The 18,851-nt window shown below is 28.8% G+C and overlaps 1 protein-coding gene across 2 annotated transcripts; it reads left to right on the forward strand.

Annotated features, from left to right (window-relative positions):
- The first annotated feature begins 915 nt into the window (after positions 1-915).
- On the forward strand, positions 916-18,264 carry LOC145198395 (copper-transporting ATPase 1-like). 2 transcript variants are annotated; one of them, XM_090078585.1, is made up of 19 exons: positions 916-1,123; positions 3,007-3,674; positions 8,627-8,806; positions 9,415-9,578; positions 9,667-9,899; positions 10,436-10,598; positions 10,747-10,857; positions 11,243-11,463; positions 11,634-11,682; positions 12,446-12,679; positions 12,767-12,901; positions 14,190-14,378; positions 14,460-14,642; positions 14,820-14,994; positions 15,122-15,268; positions 16,890-17,032; positions 17,139-17,342; positions 17,477-17,697; positions 17,873-18,264. In XM_090078585.1, exons 2-19 carry the CDS (start codon positions 3,023-3,025, stop codon positions 18,048-18,050), a joined length of 3,582 nt encoding a protein of 1,193 aa, XP_089934711.1. In that variant the 5' UTR covers positions 916-1,123; positions 3,007-3,022; the 3' UTR covers positions 18,051-18,264. The 2 variants fall into 2 exon arrangements, with proteins under 2 accessions (XP_089934711.1, XP_089934712.1); XM_090078586.1 differs by lacking the exon at positions 916-1,123 and adding an exon at positions 7,539-7,618 and having other exon boundaries at positions 3,534-3,674.
- Positions 18,265-18,851: the final 587 nt, after the last annotated feature.

Genomic DNA, 18,851 nt, shown 5'->3' on the forward strand with positions numbered 1-18,851 from the left:
CTATGAATGTATTTTAATGGATTTTTCTAAAACTAATCCTTTTTTTTGGCCTTTTTTTTTTGGCCTTTTTTTTTGGCCTTTTTATTTAGGGTAATATTTTAAAATGTTTTTTCATCCCATAGCGTGATGTCGCAATTTCAAAGAAAACTTAGAGTGGCTTCAAGTTACAACGTCAAGTTTCAGCTCAAAATTTTGATTCTAAATAACCACACGCCTCTCTTAAGCAACTTGAGCCATATCTCGAAAGATACAATAAATAACCACGCGCCTCTCTTAAGCAACTTGAGCCATATCTCGAAAGATACAATAAATAACCACACGCCTCTCTTAAGCAACTTGAGCCATATCTCGAAAGATACAATAAACAAAAAAAAAATAATAGTAACAAGAAATGCTTTAAAAACTCGTTAGTTTTGAAACTTCGCATTACGAAGACCAATGGTAGAGAGTCTTTGGTCTTTTTAATGCGAAAGATTCGAATATCAGGTTTCTATGATATTCAACCCTTGATGTAGGAGGCTAACTTACTCTGGTGAATCTCTAGAGCCCAGGGATGCTGTAAAGGAAAAGTGATTAGTGTTTCACTTGAAATGATATCTGAACTTATTTTATATATTTTTAAATATTTTCAGAACTAAAAAAACTATTAATAGATAAAAAATAAAAAAAATTTTTTTTTGTTTTGTTTACTTGTTATTGTTTTATCATTTTATTTTTCAAAATAAAATCTTAATGATATTTTACACTGCTAACTGTGACGGAAAGTTAGTGGTGTAAAATATCACAACTTTTAATTTTGATTTGCCTAGTATTTAATTTGTTTAAATCAAGAATTTATTAAATTAATGTTTAAATATGCTAATTTATTTAAACTACGAAGAGAGGTGCTTACTAATAATAAAGATCGATTTTTTATTTGTTTGTTTATGTTTGCTCCGAATGTTTTAACAGTACACACTTCGCATCTTTTTTAATTTCATAAAGGTTAACTTTCGGACATGTTAAAAATCAAGAGAAATCTTTCAAAATATATTGAAACCGACGAAGAGTTGAATCATCACAAGCCAGAAGGAAAAAAAATTGCCTCAGAATAGGGCAAGTCAACAGGGCATATGTTTTACAGGTATTATTTTTTCGATCAAGTCAAGTAGCAGCATTTTGCCTCCATCTGTGATTGAGTATAACTGAACTTCTTTTAACAAATTTGTCAGCAAATTAAAAGAAGTTCAAATTAGAAAAAAGTAATTCATTATAATAAGTGAAAAAATAATTTTAACTGGTAATAAAGAAAAATAATGAAATTTGTTAACAACAGAAGCTGATGCTTAGTAAAGATAATACTACAAGTTCTTAAATTTATGATAAATTTCCTAAACACTACTACAGGATTTTAAGGGTTTTTTTTATTATCAAGGTTAGGTGAAGACAACAAAGGGATAAGTTTTAACCAGGCTTCTGATTATTTTCCCTTATGTTCATTATGATTTTTTTATTAATTTAAGAAAATATTTTTATGATATACTTTCTTTTCTTGAAAAAATATTAACCATTGTGTGTCTTTAATTTTGATTTTCAAGTATTTTAGTTTCAAAATATTTATAAAAAAATTTTCGTCAAAATAAATCTTTTGTAAAAAGCTTTCTATTGTTTAGTGTATTTAACTTTGATAAAAATTTAGTTTTATGCTCAAAGTACTAAATTAAGTCATTTTTAACCAGAGCAATCTAGGCTGTATGTTAATCAAAAGATATGTATCAGAATTACAGAAATTATGGCCATTATCAGTTATAGGCCCTTTAGAGAGCAAGGTAAAATACTATTTTAATGCATTTTCATTCATAGTAATTGTTAATTATGTGTATAATGGTTAAAAGCGGTGTATAACAGTTAGTAATGCTGAATAACGGTTAACAACGGTCCACATCGTTACAATAAGATGTTAAATTTCACATCATAACGATCACTAACGAAAAAACGTTAGTCAATTTTTAAAAACGTTTCGTTACGTAACTTTTCCCAACGGTCACCTTAACGCCGATACGTAATATTAGCACTTCATGGACTTTTTTTTGTCTTCTTAACAACATTCATATTTGCCGAAATTCAATATCGGATTTGTTAGATTTATCACGTTCCATTAAATTTTTTGTTAGTAATTCACTTAAAGAATTTCTTTAGAGAAGATCAGCGAAAGTGATCTGTTATGTACGATAAAAGGATTTGACATTTTTTATTTTAAGCTTTAGTTATTTAGATAAAAGAATCGGATCATGGCTAGATCATTGTTATGAATTGTTGTTAACACTTAAGTCTCAGAAATAGTTATTAAAATTGAATATAGCAATTATCCTTTATTACTTACAGTGCAATCTTTCTTGAAATGAGAAAACAGATAATAAATATATTTTTTGATTATGATCTGTATTTATTAATAGAGTCAAACTATAATTTTTGCCTACATTGTTGTGGCGAACTTCTTAACTTTAAAATTCATATTTCTTTGTTAGTATATGAATAAAAATATGTGAATGTAAATGTATTAGTTATGTTACTTATACTTTGTGAGTTTCTGCAGTTATTTGTACTAAATGCCTATTTTATATGAGCTTTAATATAAACTATACAATTTTTAGGTGTTTTTTTTTATGTAATTAATGTGTGTAAATTACTTATGAAAAAAAGTTCAAAATAAGTCATTAAGAGTTTTATTAAAATCTATTTACTGTTTGAATTTAATTTAAACTATTACACAATAGCTTTGAAAGCATAGTAGATTTGTTTGTACAGTTGTAAAAATTTTAACATCTGCTGTTTTAATTTTAAAATTAGGTTTTAAAAGATGATTATTTTTTTAATAACTGTTTTTTATACTGAAAAAGAATAACAAGTATTTACATTATATATATATATATATATATATATATATATATATATATATATATATATATATATATATATATATATATATTCACACATATATTTGACATTATTACATTTCTTTTGTAGTATGAGCTAGGAAATCATGTCTGTAAAGCTCAACATAGTTGGTATGACATGCATGTCATGTGTAAATACAATTGAATCAATGATGTCTGCTTATCCTGGTGTAAATAGTATCAAAGTGGATTTAAATAAAGGAGAAGCATTAATTTTCTACAATAACTTGTTGACAGATGTGCAGGCTCTCTGTTCTGCTATTAATGATATGGGATTTGAAGCTTCATTAAAATCTAATATAAAAACAGTAGTTATGAACACTCAAGGAATTAAGAATGACTTGTGTCAGAAAAGGATTGAAAAGGAAATCACTAATAGAAATAATGTTCTTTCAGTTTCACTTCAAACACAGTATATTAAAATAGACTATCAATCTCCAGAAGAAACCCCAAACTCTTTATGCGAGGCTCTACGTGAAATGGGTTTTGTTGCATTTTTAGTTGATGAGTCTTCATGCCAGTCAGTAACTCTCTCAGTTGAAGGAATGACATGTAACTCTTGTGTAAATACAATAACAGAAATGATGAGACAAAAGCCTGGTGTTATAAGTATCATTGTATCGTTAGAAAAGAAAAATGCTATTATTGATTATGATAGCAGTATGACAAATATACCTCTGCTTATAAATGGCATCGAAGAACTAGGTTTTGATGCATTTCTTAAAGAATCAAAAAAAGGTAAATATGTTTTTATTCAGAAATCTTAAAATCTTACAAAGCAAGAGGCAAATCAAGTTACAAAAAGAAGATTCAAATGATTGGTGTGTATATTCAAATACATGCTTTTAATAGTTAAGGCTATGTAATTTTAAAATGTAAACCTAACTAATTTAGTTTAACAGATTACAGTTTAAGTTACATAGTTTGGAAATTTTTTTTTTCTTTTTTTGTAACTATAGGGAAAAACTTTTGGCATTAATAAAGTTTCATTTGAGTAGCACAGATTTAAATTTAACAGTTACTTTTATCCAATGTGTTTGTTTTTTATAAAAATTCAAACAAACTTAAAATCATTTCAGTATTACTAACAGACATGCAATCAAATTATTTTAAGTATATTTATGTGAAAAAGGAAGTCTTTAACCCTTATCCAGCCAACCTAAAACCATGATGTAGCAGCCAACAGGTTCAATGAACCCCTGTGTGTTATTACTTTATACACTTATGGTGTGGTTTTTAACACAAGTATCATAAAAATTTATAGGGAACATTGACCAGTGGAATAACTGACCTTGAGACTGCCCCAGTAGCAATTAGGGCCAATCTGTAGGAGGCCTAAAACGTCAACAGTTGTTTGGGTGGATAATCATGGAATAACTATGGTAAAAAGTCTAATAATTCATTTGCTTCTGAAGCAAAAAATACTCAAATGCATGCAAAAAATCACAAGCAAATTGATTGCAACACAATATGACCATTGAAATGTGGAGCAAGAATGTTAAAGTTGAAATGCAAATGAATGCGTGTTTTCTTTTTGTTCTACATAACAGTTAGACAAAGTTCAAAGTTCACAGTTCACTGTCTTCATCTACTTACAACAGGTTATGTATTCATGTCGTGTGGTGCAATGTTCATTGCAGACATATTTGCTGCAGGAGTTGCAGCACTGATGTGACTTTCTATCCTTGTCATGCAGACAGATGTGACCGCATCTTTTCTTCAGCTTCTTGGCAAGTAGTGACTGGCAAGGGAACATTATACCTTTCATGTTGACTGTAAGCAGATATCACTGACTGGAATATGGAGTATGGGTGAACAAACTGATCCAGTGAGTCTACACAACTCTTAGTCTCATTATAGTATCTTATTAAGATCTCAGGCTTGTTGGCCTTTTCTGCATCCACACCTGACTCATGATGCATTGTTGGCAACAACAGAACCGCTTTATGTTTCTTCAGTATTTAAAAAACAAAGGTTGTATTCTTTGTGAAGACTGACAAGTGTTCTGGATGGTTTTTATTGGGAAGAAACTCTGGAGGAATGAATGCCCTGTTCTTGCGAACCATGCCAACAAGTGTAAGATCCTTTGCTTTCCCAAACCTACAGCCCTTGATTTTTCTTTACCAACATGCAGGATACCATTTAAGGGTAAAATGTTTTGAAATAGCATACCCACCACATTTTCAGGCCATACTTATCTGGCTTGGACAGCATATATTGCTGGAAAGGACATCATTCCTGAAATTGCACTAATTCCCTGTTAACCATGGCATTCTCTCTATGTAGATAGTATTTCTGTAGATTTTGTTTATTTTGTGCTAGATGTCATGAAAGTGAGCAAATTTCTCTGTAGATTTTCTTACAAGGTGTGTTATGTTGTTATCAAATAGGACAAACCACAGTCTTGACTTGAACCTATTCCTACCCATCGGTGTACAAAAAATTGGTGGCTCAGAGATATCATCCCACAACACATCAACATTTATATGATTTGATTTCAGGTGTCCTGCAGTAAGCAGCAATCCAATAAAAGCCCTGATTTCAACAACGTTGCATGACTTCAATTGTTTCTGGATCTGTTTCTCCTTATGGACAGTTTCTTGATTTATATATTTCAGTTCAGCTTCTTGATTTGTATATTTTACTACTGCTTTAACAACATCGTTGTTGATAAACAAACCAAATACATCAGATACATCTTCAACAATTTTTTTGCGGTGGAAGAATAACCTTTTACAATTTGCTCTTAATAATGTTGTGGGTGTGAGTTTTTCCAACAGATGGTGGCTGACTGTTCCATATCTGTCTGTTTTTGGATGTGTATTTCATAGTGTCACTGCCGTCCCAATCAGGATAATTGCCATCTTCAGATGCAATTTTAGTGTCACTTCTGAAGCTTCACTTTCATGATCCCATCAACATCTGTGTCAATGTAATTGTCAGTGTTGTCATTCACTGGGAACTCCAGATCATAATTGCTGTCCAAACCATGGTCAACAATGAATTTAGTACCTTACTTTTTCATTACAGGAAAAAAAAAACCATGCCTGTAGTAATATCTATGCAATAATTATGAAAAACCCAGAACCAGGAAAATAAATGAGTAAAAAGAAAATGCGTAATGTTATCTTATATGCCAGGAACAATGAGATAATGGCATTTGCTGGCTGTTTTATGCTGTAATGTATGTATGGGCCAGATTTAGGATCTAATGGACCCCTGCTGGTTGACTATGTCACTAAAAATAAAGTACCATTTTAACTCATGTATACAGCTTGGTGTAAAACTCCACATATACTAAAAAGGTGCACTATAATGTTGCTGTAGAATTCTAATTTTTTCAAAATTTTTACACAACAAGAACATACTACAATATTACAATACATCACAGAAGGGGTCCATTGGGCCTCTGTTGGCTGGATAAGGTTTAATTAGTTTTCATGTGATATTTTATACATTTCTTTTGATTTCAAAGAAAATATATAAAATCTCATTTTATGCTTCTTTTAGGTAATCTCAGAGGTGAGTCAGATTTTGAACACTCAAGTCAGGCTTTTCCCATAATAACATGATTGATTCAGGAAATAACAATCAAATCACATAACTAAATGCTTTTTGCTTCCCTTTTTCTGCCAAAAATCTTCTAAAAATTTAAGGCAGGTGTTGGGAATTATGTCCTTTAAAAAAAACAATTCCTTGAACAATAAGTTGATGTCCTAATGACAATGGATGATGTTTGAGTTTCTCTTGGTCAAGAATTCCAGATGGTTTTTAGCTTGGGATTTTTTCAAATAATTTTAAACAACAATATTTTTTGTTGTTGTTGATTTCTATTTATTTACTATCTCTTTGTCTCAGATTTGGTTGTTGTTAGTGACTCCCATTTCATTACCTAATTTAAGTCATTGTTGATTTCATTCTTGAATAAGTGATAATTTTATTTAAAGTTAGTTAGGATCATGATTCATGTTAAAGTAAAGAAAATCTGTTGGTTTGAACAAAGAAGTAAATAATTAGTAATCAAACAAATAAAAATACATTTCTAGGGGAAATTTGATACCCATGTTTTAAATACTACAGTGCTACTTTTTTTAAATTTGTGTTTGTATTCATAATTGTATTTTAATCTCAGTTTTTTTGTTTTTTTGTTTTTTACTTTGCTTTTAAATGCAGTAAACAATTAAACTAAATTTTAAAATGATGATCTAAAAATCATGATCTAAAAAAAGAGGCCAATAATTTCTCTTATCTCAGCCATGCTGCTAAAGTACTTTTGTTGTAAACTGGTTGAAAAGTTTCTCAGCACATTTTCACAGTTTACTAATATAGTAGTTTTGCTTTGAAGATGGTGTGAAATTTCATTAAGTTTTTGAAATCCAAGCGAAAAGGTAGATACTATATTAGATGTTCTTCAAATTTTCTGTCAGTAAGGCTCACAAATCTAGGATTTTTCTTTTGAGTGTCATCAAACTTCTGTATGCTAAAAATGTCTAATATGCTACTCTTCTTTATCTCTACAAAATTTCTAAAATAGTCTGTCATACTTGCTATAAAATGGTCTGTCATACTTGCTATAAGATGTGATTTTATTGACTATTTTAGTAACTATTGCCAATGGTTCATGAAGAACTGGACTAATATTTTTGGCAACTAAATGATGACAGTGTGTGACTCATTCCAAGGTTAGAATTGAATGACATTTTTTTAAGTGAGCAAATTAATCCCTTGTTTTCCTACCATTGATGGAGCTCTGTTGCCCAGGATACTGAACTTTCAGGTACATATTTTTCTTCAAATCATGATTTCAGAGCCTCAAAAAAGGATGATCCTTTCATGTAAATTTCAATAAAGATGTTGTAAACTACATTTCTTCATACATTTTACAATTTACTTCAATAAAATTGTTAGCTCTTATTCTCACTAATCACTAATAATGTTGAATCATCAATTTGCATGTCCAATTTCATTTCAATCATCATTTCTTTTTCTAATTTCATCATTTCTCTATGTTAATATGTTTAAAACTTTTAATGAATTAAAAATCAATATCAGTTTCATAAAAATGTTAAAGGCCAGCACAGAAGCACTAAGTAGCACTAGACTAGATATTTTTTAATATCCTATACTTCCACGTGTGCTATTCGAATTGAGCATAAGCTAAGAATTATTTCTTGTGATAATTCTTAACACTCAATGAAAATAATTTTCCCTTTTTTTTGATGGGGGTAGGGGTTGGGGAGGGCAGGCAGGATGAGTAAAAAAAGAATGACAAATTAAAATGACCGTAAACAATAAGGGTCTGCGTATCGTTTCATTTCTGTATTGTTGTTTTTTGTAATTTTTTCCACTATTGTATCATGCCGATACTATAGTGGAAAAAAAGTGTCTTTGGAATAATGACGACAAAAAATCTGTAAAAAAATTTTATTAGGTATTGTAGTTAGTTTAAATCTCGGTATATACCAGAACTCTCATCAATCTGATGACACTTTTTTTCTGCTATCATATTGTAATGATAATGATACAGAAATGAAACGATACACAGACCCTTAGTAAACAGCACTTAGGTAACAAAATTAGATTGTTAACTAAATTTTACTAAACACTTAAACAAAGTTTACAAAACTGATGAAATATTTATGTCTTTTTGTTTTTTAAACCTTATTAAGATAAACATCTTTTACTTTTAGAACGAATAAAAAATGGCCAAGCACTGTCATACTGTCCTGTTGAAATCAACCTGCACGACTCTGAAGAAGTGGAAGCAGAAAAAAACAAAGAAAAGTTCTGCAAATCTTTTTTTCAAGTATCTGGAATGTCTTGTGCATCATGTGTAAATAAAATTGAAAAAGAGATGAAGAAAAAGAAAGGTATGTGCAATAATATAATTGGGAAAGTCAAAAATATAATTGGAAAGCATGCAAGTATGTTCATTCTATATTGTAAAGAAAATCAATAAATTTTCAATCACAGTTTATTGATTTAAACATAAGATGTAGTTATAGTTTAATGTTAACCGATAGTTTAATAGACCTTTTTCATGTTTTTCTTGGCATAAGATGGAAGATTTTTTTATAAGAAGTTTTTTCAATAGTGCAGCACATAAATATTAAAATATCATGTAACTTAGTTTAAGAATTATAAACACTTTTAAAAAGCTAAAAAATTAAAGCACAGAACTTTTTATGTTATCTTTTTAAACCACTTACCTAAGCTCTGTACTTTAGTGTACTAGAAAAAAAATTATTCTTCTAAGTTATGATCACTTGAACATTGGGAAATGTGTTTTCCTCACTTGCAAAAGCAATCAATACAAATTAAAAATCTGAAAAATAGTAAGCTCCTGTTAATAATTCTTTTGATTCTACTTTCTTTATCAGAAGGTATGAGGTATATTTTGTATTTAGGTATTTCATATATAGCTGTTGGTTTACTTTCTTTATCAGAAGGTATAATGTAAGGTATATTTTATATTTAGGTATTTCATATATAGCTGTTGGTCTACTTGCACAAAAAGCAGAAGTTGTTTATGATAAAAGTTTAATTGATTCAAACGATGTTGTAAAGTATATCTCAGACCTTGGTTTTCCAGCCACATTTATAAAGAGTGCTAATGTGGTTAAAAAAATGATTGAGTTTAAGGTATTTGAGTAAATGAAGTCATGTTTTATGTTTTAAATCACTTTTTCTATTTTTCAATTAAAAAAAAAATGTTTTGTATACCTAATAGGTATACGAATGTTCAGACCCTAGTACTATCTACCTAATCGAAAGCTCTCTCATGAAAAAGAATAAAGCAATAACTGAAGTAGTTGTTTCAAACAATGTAGTGAGATGTACATATGACTCCAATACGTGTGGACCTCGAGATATAAAAGAGTATATTGAAAGTCTTGGCTTTTCAGCTACCCTCAACAATTTGAAAAAAGACGATTATTTAGCACAAATAAGTGAAATAAATCGGTAATATCTTAATTTATGTGTAGATCACAGTAACAGATGGTAGCTTTGCATAATTACTTGTTCCCTTTAATTTTACTATTTGTGTAAAAAGTGTAAAAAGCTTTTTAAATTGAGAAATATCTGGGGGTTTTTGTGCTGATATCAATATATGAGATTTAAATAAATCTTAAATTTAAGCTTAATCTTACATGATTAAATGAGTTACTTAGACCATGATACTTTTACTAATAGTAATAAAAATAAAAATACTTGTCGAAAGAAAAATTAAGAAAAGTATGGAGGGATTAAAGAATTTACTAAGAATATAAATGCAAGTATAAAGCTTTTACTAAAGTAGTTTTAAATTTTCAACTTTATTTTTTTATAATTAATCTTAAATTAAAATACAAAAAAGAAAAGGAAAGTTAATATTGAAACCTGAATAATAGAATTTTAGGCATTTCTTTTTATGATTAAAATTTACTTTTGATGTCTATTTGTAGCATATTTATTGTCAAAAATAGTGCTTAATTCATTTGAAAAAATTTTTTTTGTAGGTGGAAACACACATTTATATTCTCAGTAATATTCGGACTGCCTGTGATGCTTATTATGATGACATATATGTTCCTAATGAAGCATGGTATTCATGATGTACTGTTGTTTCCAGGGTTATCTCTGGAAAATTTTATTTTATTCTCATTGTGTTCAGTTGTTCAGGTAAATATTTTTTTTGTCTTGTGATATAAATATTTTTTATCTTCAATTCTAAAGTATTAGATTTTTTTTGTTATGTTTTTTTTCTTTTTTTTTTTTTTTTTGTTTTGTTTTGTTAAATATTAAAATGAGATGTCTTTGTTTTTAACAGGTTTTAGGTGGCAGATACTTTTACTTATCTGCATTTAAATCTCTAAAACATGGGACAACAAACATGGATGTTCTAATTGTTCTTGCAACAAGTATTTCTTACATTTATTCTGTAAGATCATGTTCCTCGTGTTTAATAATATTTTCATAATTTTTTATGGAAGTGTAATGCTTATGCTTTATATTTTCTAGTTTAACTTTTTTTTTTTTTAAAAAAAAAAAAATTATTATGGGTTTGGGTTAGAATAATTTTGTATCAGTGAATTTGATTATAAATAGAAGAACATGTGCTCAATGTTTAACCAGTTTTCATTAACAATCAAAGCAAAAGGAAAAAGAAAAAAAATATTTAATCCTAGATTTATGTTTAAAAGTGTATCATTTTTTTCCATCATCTGCCATAGTATTATTGTTTAAAGATTCTCAAGCTATGTTAAAATTTTATGATTATTATTTGTTGTAACTTTTACATTTTTATGTTTAAAAAATTTTCTTAGGTCATTGTGCTCTTAATAGCAATCTGTGTTGGAGAAAATGGGAGTCCAAAAACATTTTTTGAATCACCTCCCATGTTATTCATTTTTGTCTCACTTGGAAGATGGCTTGAACATATAGCAAAAAGAAAAACATCTGAATCATTAAGCAAACTATTATCTTTGCAGCCACTGGAAGCCATATTGGTTTCACTGAAAGATGAGAAAAGGTTTATTATTGAAAAGTAAGAAATACATGTTTTTCTGAGTCAACTTCTAAATTTTGTAAGTCAATCTTAACTTTAAACAACTTTTCTTTTGTTTTACTATTTTTAATTTTGATTTATTTAAAGATTTTGCATATCATTTGCTTTTTACTTATTTTACTTTTCAGTTTTTCTTATATATTTTACAGGGAAACTGTTATTGATGTTGACTTGGTTCAAAGAAATGATGTTTTATTGGTTAGTTTTAGCTATTTTATGCATTTATTTTATTTTTATGCATAATGGCATTTTAGTAATAGCACTCACATCATGTAGAATTTAAATTTAGAAAAACTAAATTACAAATTATTTTTCATTTACTTTTTTACTGGAATCATGTTCATGTGTGTTGAACATATATATAAAACACTGGATACTGCATAGACATGTCTGGCCTTGTAATTCTGAAAACAAAAAAATGAAGCCAAGTTTCTGTTGAAAAGTGGCACAGAGTGAGGCAAAATATTTTTATGCGAATTCGTAAATATTAGTTAAAAAAAGTAATATGTGACATGATATAGCATATTACTTTTGTAAATAGTTTAATAAAAGTAATTATGTATTAACAACTTTAAAGAAAATATATTTAATGAGCTGATGTAATCTTTATGATTGAGTTGTTAGGCTAAAGACTTGAGACAATAGACAAATTTGCCTGGCTACAATTATTTTTCCCTATGCCGTATCCAGTATTTTATATATTTGTGGGGTTAAATGAGTCTGAAAATCAATTTCAGAAAAGTTAATTCCAAACTCCAAATCAGATATTTCATTTTACAAGCAAAATAATGCATAAATAAAACCACTAACAATTTGTAGAATTTTGTAAGAAAAACATTTTTTTTTCTTAGTTACATAAAAAAACATAACTATAAAAGATTTTTTTCTGCCACCTCAAGTTGCATAGAAGTTTAAAAGCTTGGTTATACATCTCTTTTATTTATCTCTATTTTAAATTTAGGTGAAACCGGGTTCAAGAATTCCTTGTGATGCAACTGTACTCTCAGGTAATTCGTCAGTGAATGAGTCCCTTATTACTGGTGAGTCTATGCCAGTTACAAAAATTGCAGGGAAGTCAGTAATTGGGGGGTCTGTAAACCAAACAGGCGTTTTGTTGATCAGAGCAGTAAATGTGGGTGAAGAAACTACTCTTTCTCAAATTGTAAAGTTGGTTGAGAATGCTCAAACTTCCAAAGTAAAAATTATTTTTTCCTTTGCTATGCTATGGTTTTTAGTTTCTTAGTATTTTATTTTAATTGCAATTTTTTTTTTTTTTTTGAAGGCACCAATTCAAAGATTTGCAGACCGATTAGCTAGTATATTTGTACCAACTATTATCTTGCTATCAGTTTTAACTTTAGTTGCTTGGCTTGGTGTTGGTTTTAATCATTTTGAATTGATAAATACACATAATATGGTAAGTAAATGGTAGTAATGATTTTACAGTTTTTAATTTTAGATATTGCAGAGTTTCTATTAACTGGCGCAAAAATCCCCTTACAATTTTGAATTCTTTAAAAGTTAAAAAAAGATTTTGAAAACCATAACATAAAGTACACTTCATGGTTTTTGTTTCAAGCTATTTGCAAAATATAATTTCATACATAAAATTTCATATAATTCCATATCACCTTTTTGCTATTGAGTAGTTTCAATTGTGTATTTTCATGTACATTCTCAGTACTATGAGTTATAATTTTTTACATATCACCTTTGCCTCGTGGTTTCTGCCACTGATCTAGTTTTTTCAAACTTGGTTATTATGAACATTAAATGTTTTGAAAATGCTTCTGAGTCAAGATAATTCTTACTTCTTTTACTCCAGGTGTTCTGATCACTTCTCTTGTAGGTAAATCCGTATAGGTCAACTTTAAAATTTCAGTTCTTTTTGCTTCCATTTTTAAACTTTTTAAATAAAACTATTTTTGTTCACTTTGTTGTCAAAAAATTGTTAGACAACAGCAAAACACAAAAAACACAAAATTCCAATTTTTTACTTCACACAAATTCTAATTATTTCAAGTTATGCATCCACACTCTTTGTATACAATGTGTATGTGTGTCTATATATACCATACATAATCACCAATGCAAACTTTCATCTCTTTACTGTGATTTACATATTTTTACTGTTTTAAATGAGAAAGGTTGAACATATAGTTGCAGAGTAAGCATGTTCCACATTATACTCAAACTAAATGTATCTTTTAACTTTCTCTATTGTTGTAAAGATTTGGATTTTATTCCTTTATATTTAAAATGAAGCTCTATGAATTAATGCTGTCTACCATTTTGAGAGAAAAGCATAGGTTCTTAAAAATTTTGCCATTCTCTAGAGAATTTCATGTATGTTATTGCAGTTTTTTTTTTGTTTTTTTTTTTGTTTATTTTTTTATGAATTTTAAATACTAAATTTTTAATAATCTGACCTGATTTAGTGCAAATTGACAGCTGAAAAGTTACTTACAAATTTAATAGTAAACTTTAACAAATTGTTTAAGCAATAAAAATTATTATTAAAAAATTGATTAAGTGCTCAATTTGAGGAAAAGAAAGTGGTGTTTAATGTCCAATGTTTAAACTCACAAGTTTTTTTGCTATTTTATAAAGGAAATATTTAGATTTATAAAAGGTAAATTTTTTTCACTTGATAAATGGCTTAGTGTAAAAATTGTCTTATTTTTTCTTATTATATTACATTTCAGTTTTCAATGGAACAAAATAATGAAGCTGTAATACAGTTTGCATTTCGTTTTGCGATTTCAGTTTTATGTATTGCATGCCCATGTGCATTGGGCCTTGCAACTCCTACAGCAGTAATGGTTGGTACAGGTGTTGGTGCTACAAATGGTATTCTTATAAAGGGTGGAGAACCACTAGAGTTTGCTCATAAGGTAAAAGTCTATTGTTGTTGTTAACTTCCTTGTTATTTTTATTTAAAATTTCTTAGAAATTTTTTGATATCGTATTTCCAGGTGAATACAGTTGTATTTGATAAAACTGGTACATTGACACATGGACGTCCTCAAGTCGTTGCAACAAAAATATTTGTAGACAATATTTTTTTGCCATGGAAAGTATTTCTTGCTATTGCTGGTGCGGCAGAGACAAATAGTGAGCACCCTCTTGGTGTTGCTCTCAAGCAGTATGCCCAGGATGTGAGGAAATTTTCAAATTAAATTTTCAAGTAAAATCTAAATATTGTTTTACAATAATACTTTGTATTTAAAAATTTTCCAGGAATTTCATTAAGTAACTCTTGCCAAATTTTTTCCAATTTTGGTTTTTTAAATGCTTTAGAATGTACTTTTTACTGGTGTTTAAACCTTTTTCAGACTCTGAATGTTGAAAGACTTGGTGAAGTAATGAATTTCAGTTCATTTACTGGTCAAGGAGTAAGATGCACGGTTAAAAATGTTGTTCAATCAGCTGTTGAAGAAAATCTTCCTGTAACTGTTCAAATCGATGGAATACCAGTTGATACAGTTACTAATATTTACACTCAATCAGGTTTCTTTACTTATTGTTTGTTTGTTTTTTTCTCAGCTTAAATATAGCCTCAGGTTTTAAACTATTTTTTAATTTCAAAACTAAATTTGCAAAATGAAAATTTTGATTTAGTCTGATATATATCTAGATACTGTTTTAAATCGTAATTATGAAGTAATGGTTGGAACAAGAGCTTTTCTTCAAGAAAATTCTATATTTTGGAGTGATCAAGTTGAATCAGTAATGAAGATGCATGAAGAAAAAGGAAGAACTGTTGTCCTTGTAGCAATTGACAGTAGGCTCTTCAATGTTTTATTTCGCTTGTAGTTAAAATACTAACTTCAAAACTAAAGAAACTCTAAAATGAAATTTTTTTTCCCAGGAAACAATAGTCTTTATTAAATATACTATTTGTTGATTTACTATTTATTGATTTGACTTTTAATTTATTTGATTTATAAGTTGACTTCAATATAATCATAAGTTGTTCATTTTTAGTCTGAGGTTACCATGCTAACTTAGGAAGATGTAATAGTTAAATATTATAAATGTTATAAAAAGTTATGTTACAAATGTTGTCTTGTAGAAACCAGTAAAATTATAGCTGTATATAGCTACTTATAATAGTTATAATAGTAGAAACCAGTAAAATTATAGCTGTATATAGCTACTTATAATAGTTATAATAGTAGAAACTATAGTAAAATTATAGCTGTATATAGCTACTTATAATAGTTATAATAGTAGAAACTATAGTAAAATTATAGCTGTATATAGCTACTTATAAATAGTTATAATAGTAGAAACTATAGTAAAATTATAGCTGTATATAGCTACTTATAAATAGTTATAATAGAGTTTTCAAACAAAAAAGTGCAAAAGTAAAAAAAAAATCAGTTCAAATCAAAATGGTACATAATTATAATAGCGTTTTTAAACAAAAAGGAACTGTTGAACTTGACCATTTAGGTGGATGACCAAAGAAAAGTTGTCATAAAGATCTTTAAATTATTAGGTATGTGAAAAAGAGTTCATTGGTTAGTGCCAGAAAAATAATTAGCAAATTGCAACTCAATATTTTAGAAAATACTGTACAGCGACATTTGGATGATTCAGGGTTTTATTGTGCACTAAATAAAAACATTCACAGAAATTGGGTGGTAGAAGAGTGGAGACAAATATTATGGTCAGATAAGTTAAAAGTTAACCTGATAGGTTCAGATGGGAAGTGAGTTGTGAGAAAGCATTTGGCAAAGCGGTTGGCAAAAATTTGATGGTTTGGGGGTGCTTTTCAGGATTTTCTGTATTTTGACCATTCTAGTGCATAGGAAATATCATAGACAAATACATAAATAACTTAATTCTGGAGAATCAACTGGTACCTTTTCTAGATGAAAGTGCTTTAAAGAATTTTGTTAATTGTCCTGTTGGAACATCCTCTATAGTGGATGTTTCAACAGGACAATTAACAAAATTCTTTAAAGCATAGTTTGATAAAAAAAAAAACATTTGCATGATATGTTCAGAAATGCTGAAGAACTGTATCAGGAACTTCAAACTGCTTGGTCACAAATAAAACCAGTTCAATTTGACAAAATTATATCTAAATTAACTGTTAGACTGTTTTATCTAAATTAATATTATTGTATTGAAATTGAATTAGTAGTAATGTACTATAATTTTTTTAAGTTTCAATATGTGTTCCCTTACATTGGTGGGCAGTGCACATAAAATCATTGTATATACGCCTTTCTTGTCATTCAAAAATCAAATTAACCTGAACGCTATTAGTTCATCAAAAATGTTGCTTTTTAAACTGTAAACTTTGTGTAAAATTCCATTTTTTCGCAAAATAATTTTGTTCTATCAATCGCTACATTCTATTATGATTTTTTATGCAATTTTAAATTTTTTAGATGTGCTTGCAGGTCTAGTTGCATTTGCTGACTCAGTCAAAGAAGAAGCTCCCAAGGCTGTTAAAGCTTTGCGTAAAATGGGGATAAGTGTTATTTTACTTACTGGGGATAATATCCGCACTGCTACAAATGTAGCCCGGCAAGTGAGTTATCGGAAATTGACTTAGTTCAATAAACTAAAATGGCTTCTAATTTAAACTTTATAGGTTATTAAATCTTGGCAAAAAGTGAGCCTTTTTTTCTCTACAGGTCAATATAGACAAAATATATGCTGAGGTGCTTCCTTCTCACAAGGTGGACAAAATACGCAATCTTCAACAAAACGGTTGTATTGTTGCAATGGTTGGGGACGGTGTAAACGATTCGCCTGCTTTAGCGCAAGCAGATGTCGGAATAGCAATTGGAACAGGTACCGATATCGCTGTAGAAGCTGCCAGCATTGTTCTGATTAAAGTTAGTTTAGATTTTTTCATTTTAAAGATTTCGTGCTGTAAAACTGCTGCTGTTAAACAATATATGAAAGGTTTTCATATATTGTTTAACAGCAGCAGTAAATCTTATTAAAACATTTATTTATTTTTTTTTAGGATGATTTAATGGATGTGGTAGCCGCCATTGATCTCTCGCGCAAAACTGTTCGTAGAATAAAAGTCAACTTTGTTTTTGCATTAATATATAATTTAGTCAGTTTACCTATAGCAGCAGGTGTTTTTCAACCATTCAACGTAATACTACATCCATGGATGGCATCAGCAGCAATGGCACTATCGTCTGTATCCGTGGTTTGCTCCTCATTATTGCTCAGAACGTTAGTGTTTTAACTTTTTTACAAAAATAATGCTTTCTATTGTTGTGAATATTTTGACTTTGTAGAAGGTGAAGATAAATTGAATTTTAGAGTTTTTGTTTATATCCATCATTATATTTATATTTAACGAATTTAAATTGAAGTTTATGAATACAAGCAGCAATTTATTTTGCAGATATAAGAAGCCAGTTTACAACAAAGACGGTGTTAAAAAGAAAAAGACAGCCACTCTAAAGAAAAAGATTTTTTATCGGACATTATTTTGCAATATTCCATTTTCCAAATACACTAAAAAGAGACGAAGAAGGAGCTTATCAGGAAGCGGGGATTTTCTGCTCGGAGACATTAACTAGCCTTTTTTTTACTCATGTAGTTGCCGATTGCAATTAACACGTCAGCATTATCATATCAGCTTTAAAAACTGTTTAGTATAAAAATTTGTCTTACATGAGGAAATGATTTTTTTAAGAACGACTTTTGAAATTTTTATATATTATTATTCGAGAGTAATTTTTAATATATTCTTACTACGCATCTTCATATATAGAAAAAGCATAAAATTATGAACTTTATGAGTTTTTTTTTTTCATTTTATAGAGAATATTTCCTCTATTAAAATGTTTCTGAGTTATTGTTTTAAAATTTGAAATTTTTTTTTTGTAAGTTTTTAATTTTTTGTTTAAAAAAAAAATATTTGTATTTACCTTCTAGGTGTTTTTTAGTTTTCTACGCTTTAAGCTATCAACGATCAATGCTGAAAACCTCTTAATTCCGTAGAAATAAAAGTTACTTTTCCAAGTTTTTTGCAACAAATCTGCCATCTTTTTATATTTTTAGATAATCTGGATCCGTTTTTCTAATCAGAAAATCATTCAATCAAAGATTAAAGCTTCAGTCTTTAACTTTCAGTCTAAAGCGGTCTTGATTGCAATTTCGTTTTTTGAAAAGTTTTTTAGTAAGAGTTTTTTTGAGAGCATTTCGTTGGATTCATTAGACTTAGCCGTTCTTTAATCGAGTTCTGCTGCTTGGTTTTAATAAGTTAAATAATTGCGCATAAGTAAGAGAATTAAAAAAAAAACATTTTAGACAAACAGAAAGCAATTCAAATTTTGAACAAATAGAACTTCAGGTAACAGGATTAATTTCTGGCTACT

This window comes from Hydra viridissima, unplaced genomic scaffold (assembly GCF_058129835.1).
Source record: "Hydra viridissima isolate aposymbiotic clone 2 unplaced genomic scaffold, HvirCarnegie_v1 scaffold_2, whole genome shotgun sequence".
Lineage (NCBI taxonomy): Eukaryota > Metazoa > Cnidaria > Hydrozoa > Anthoathecata > Hydridae > Hydra > Hydra viridissima.

Coding starts and splice junctions, on each gene's coding strand:
- LOC145198395 (XM_090078585.1), top strand. CDS start 3,023: ATGTCTGTAAAGCTCAACATAGTTGGTATGACATGCATGTCATGTGTA. Junction 10,599..10,746: donor CATTGTGTTCAGTTGTTCAG/GTAAATATTTTT, acceptor TGTTTTTAACAG/GTTTTAGGTGGCAGATACTT. Junction 17,698..17,872: donor TCCTCATTATTGCTCAGAAC/GTTAGTGTTTTA, acceptor TTTATTTTGCAG/ATATAAGAAGCCAGTTTACA.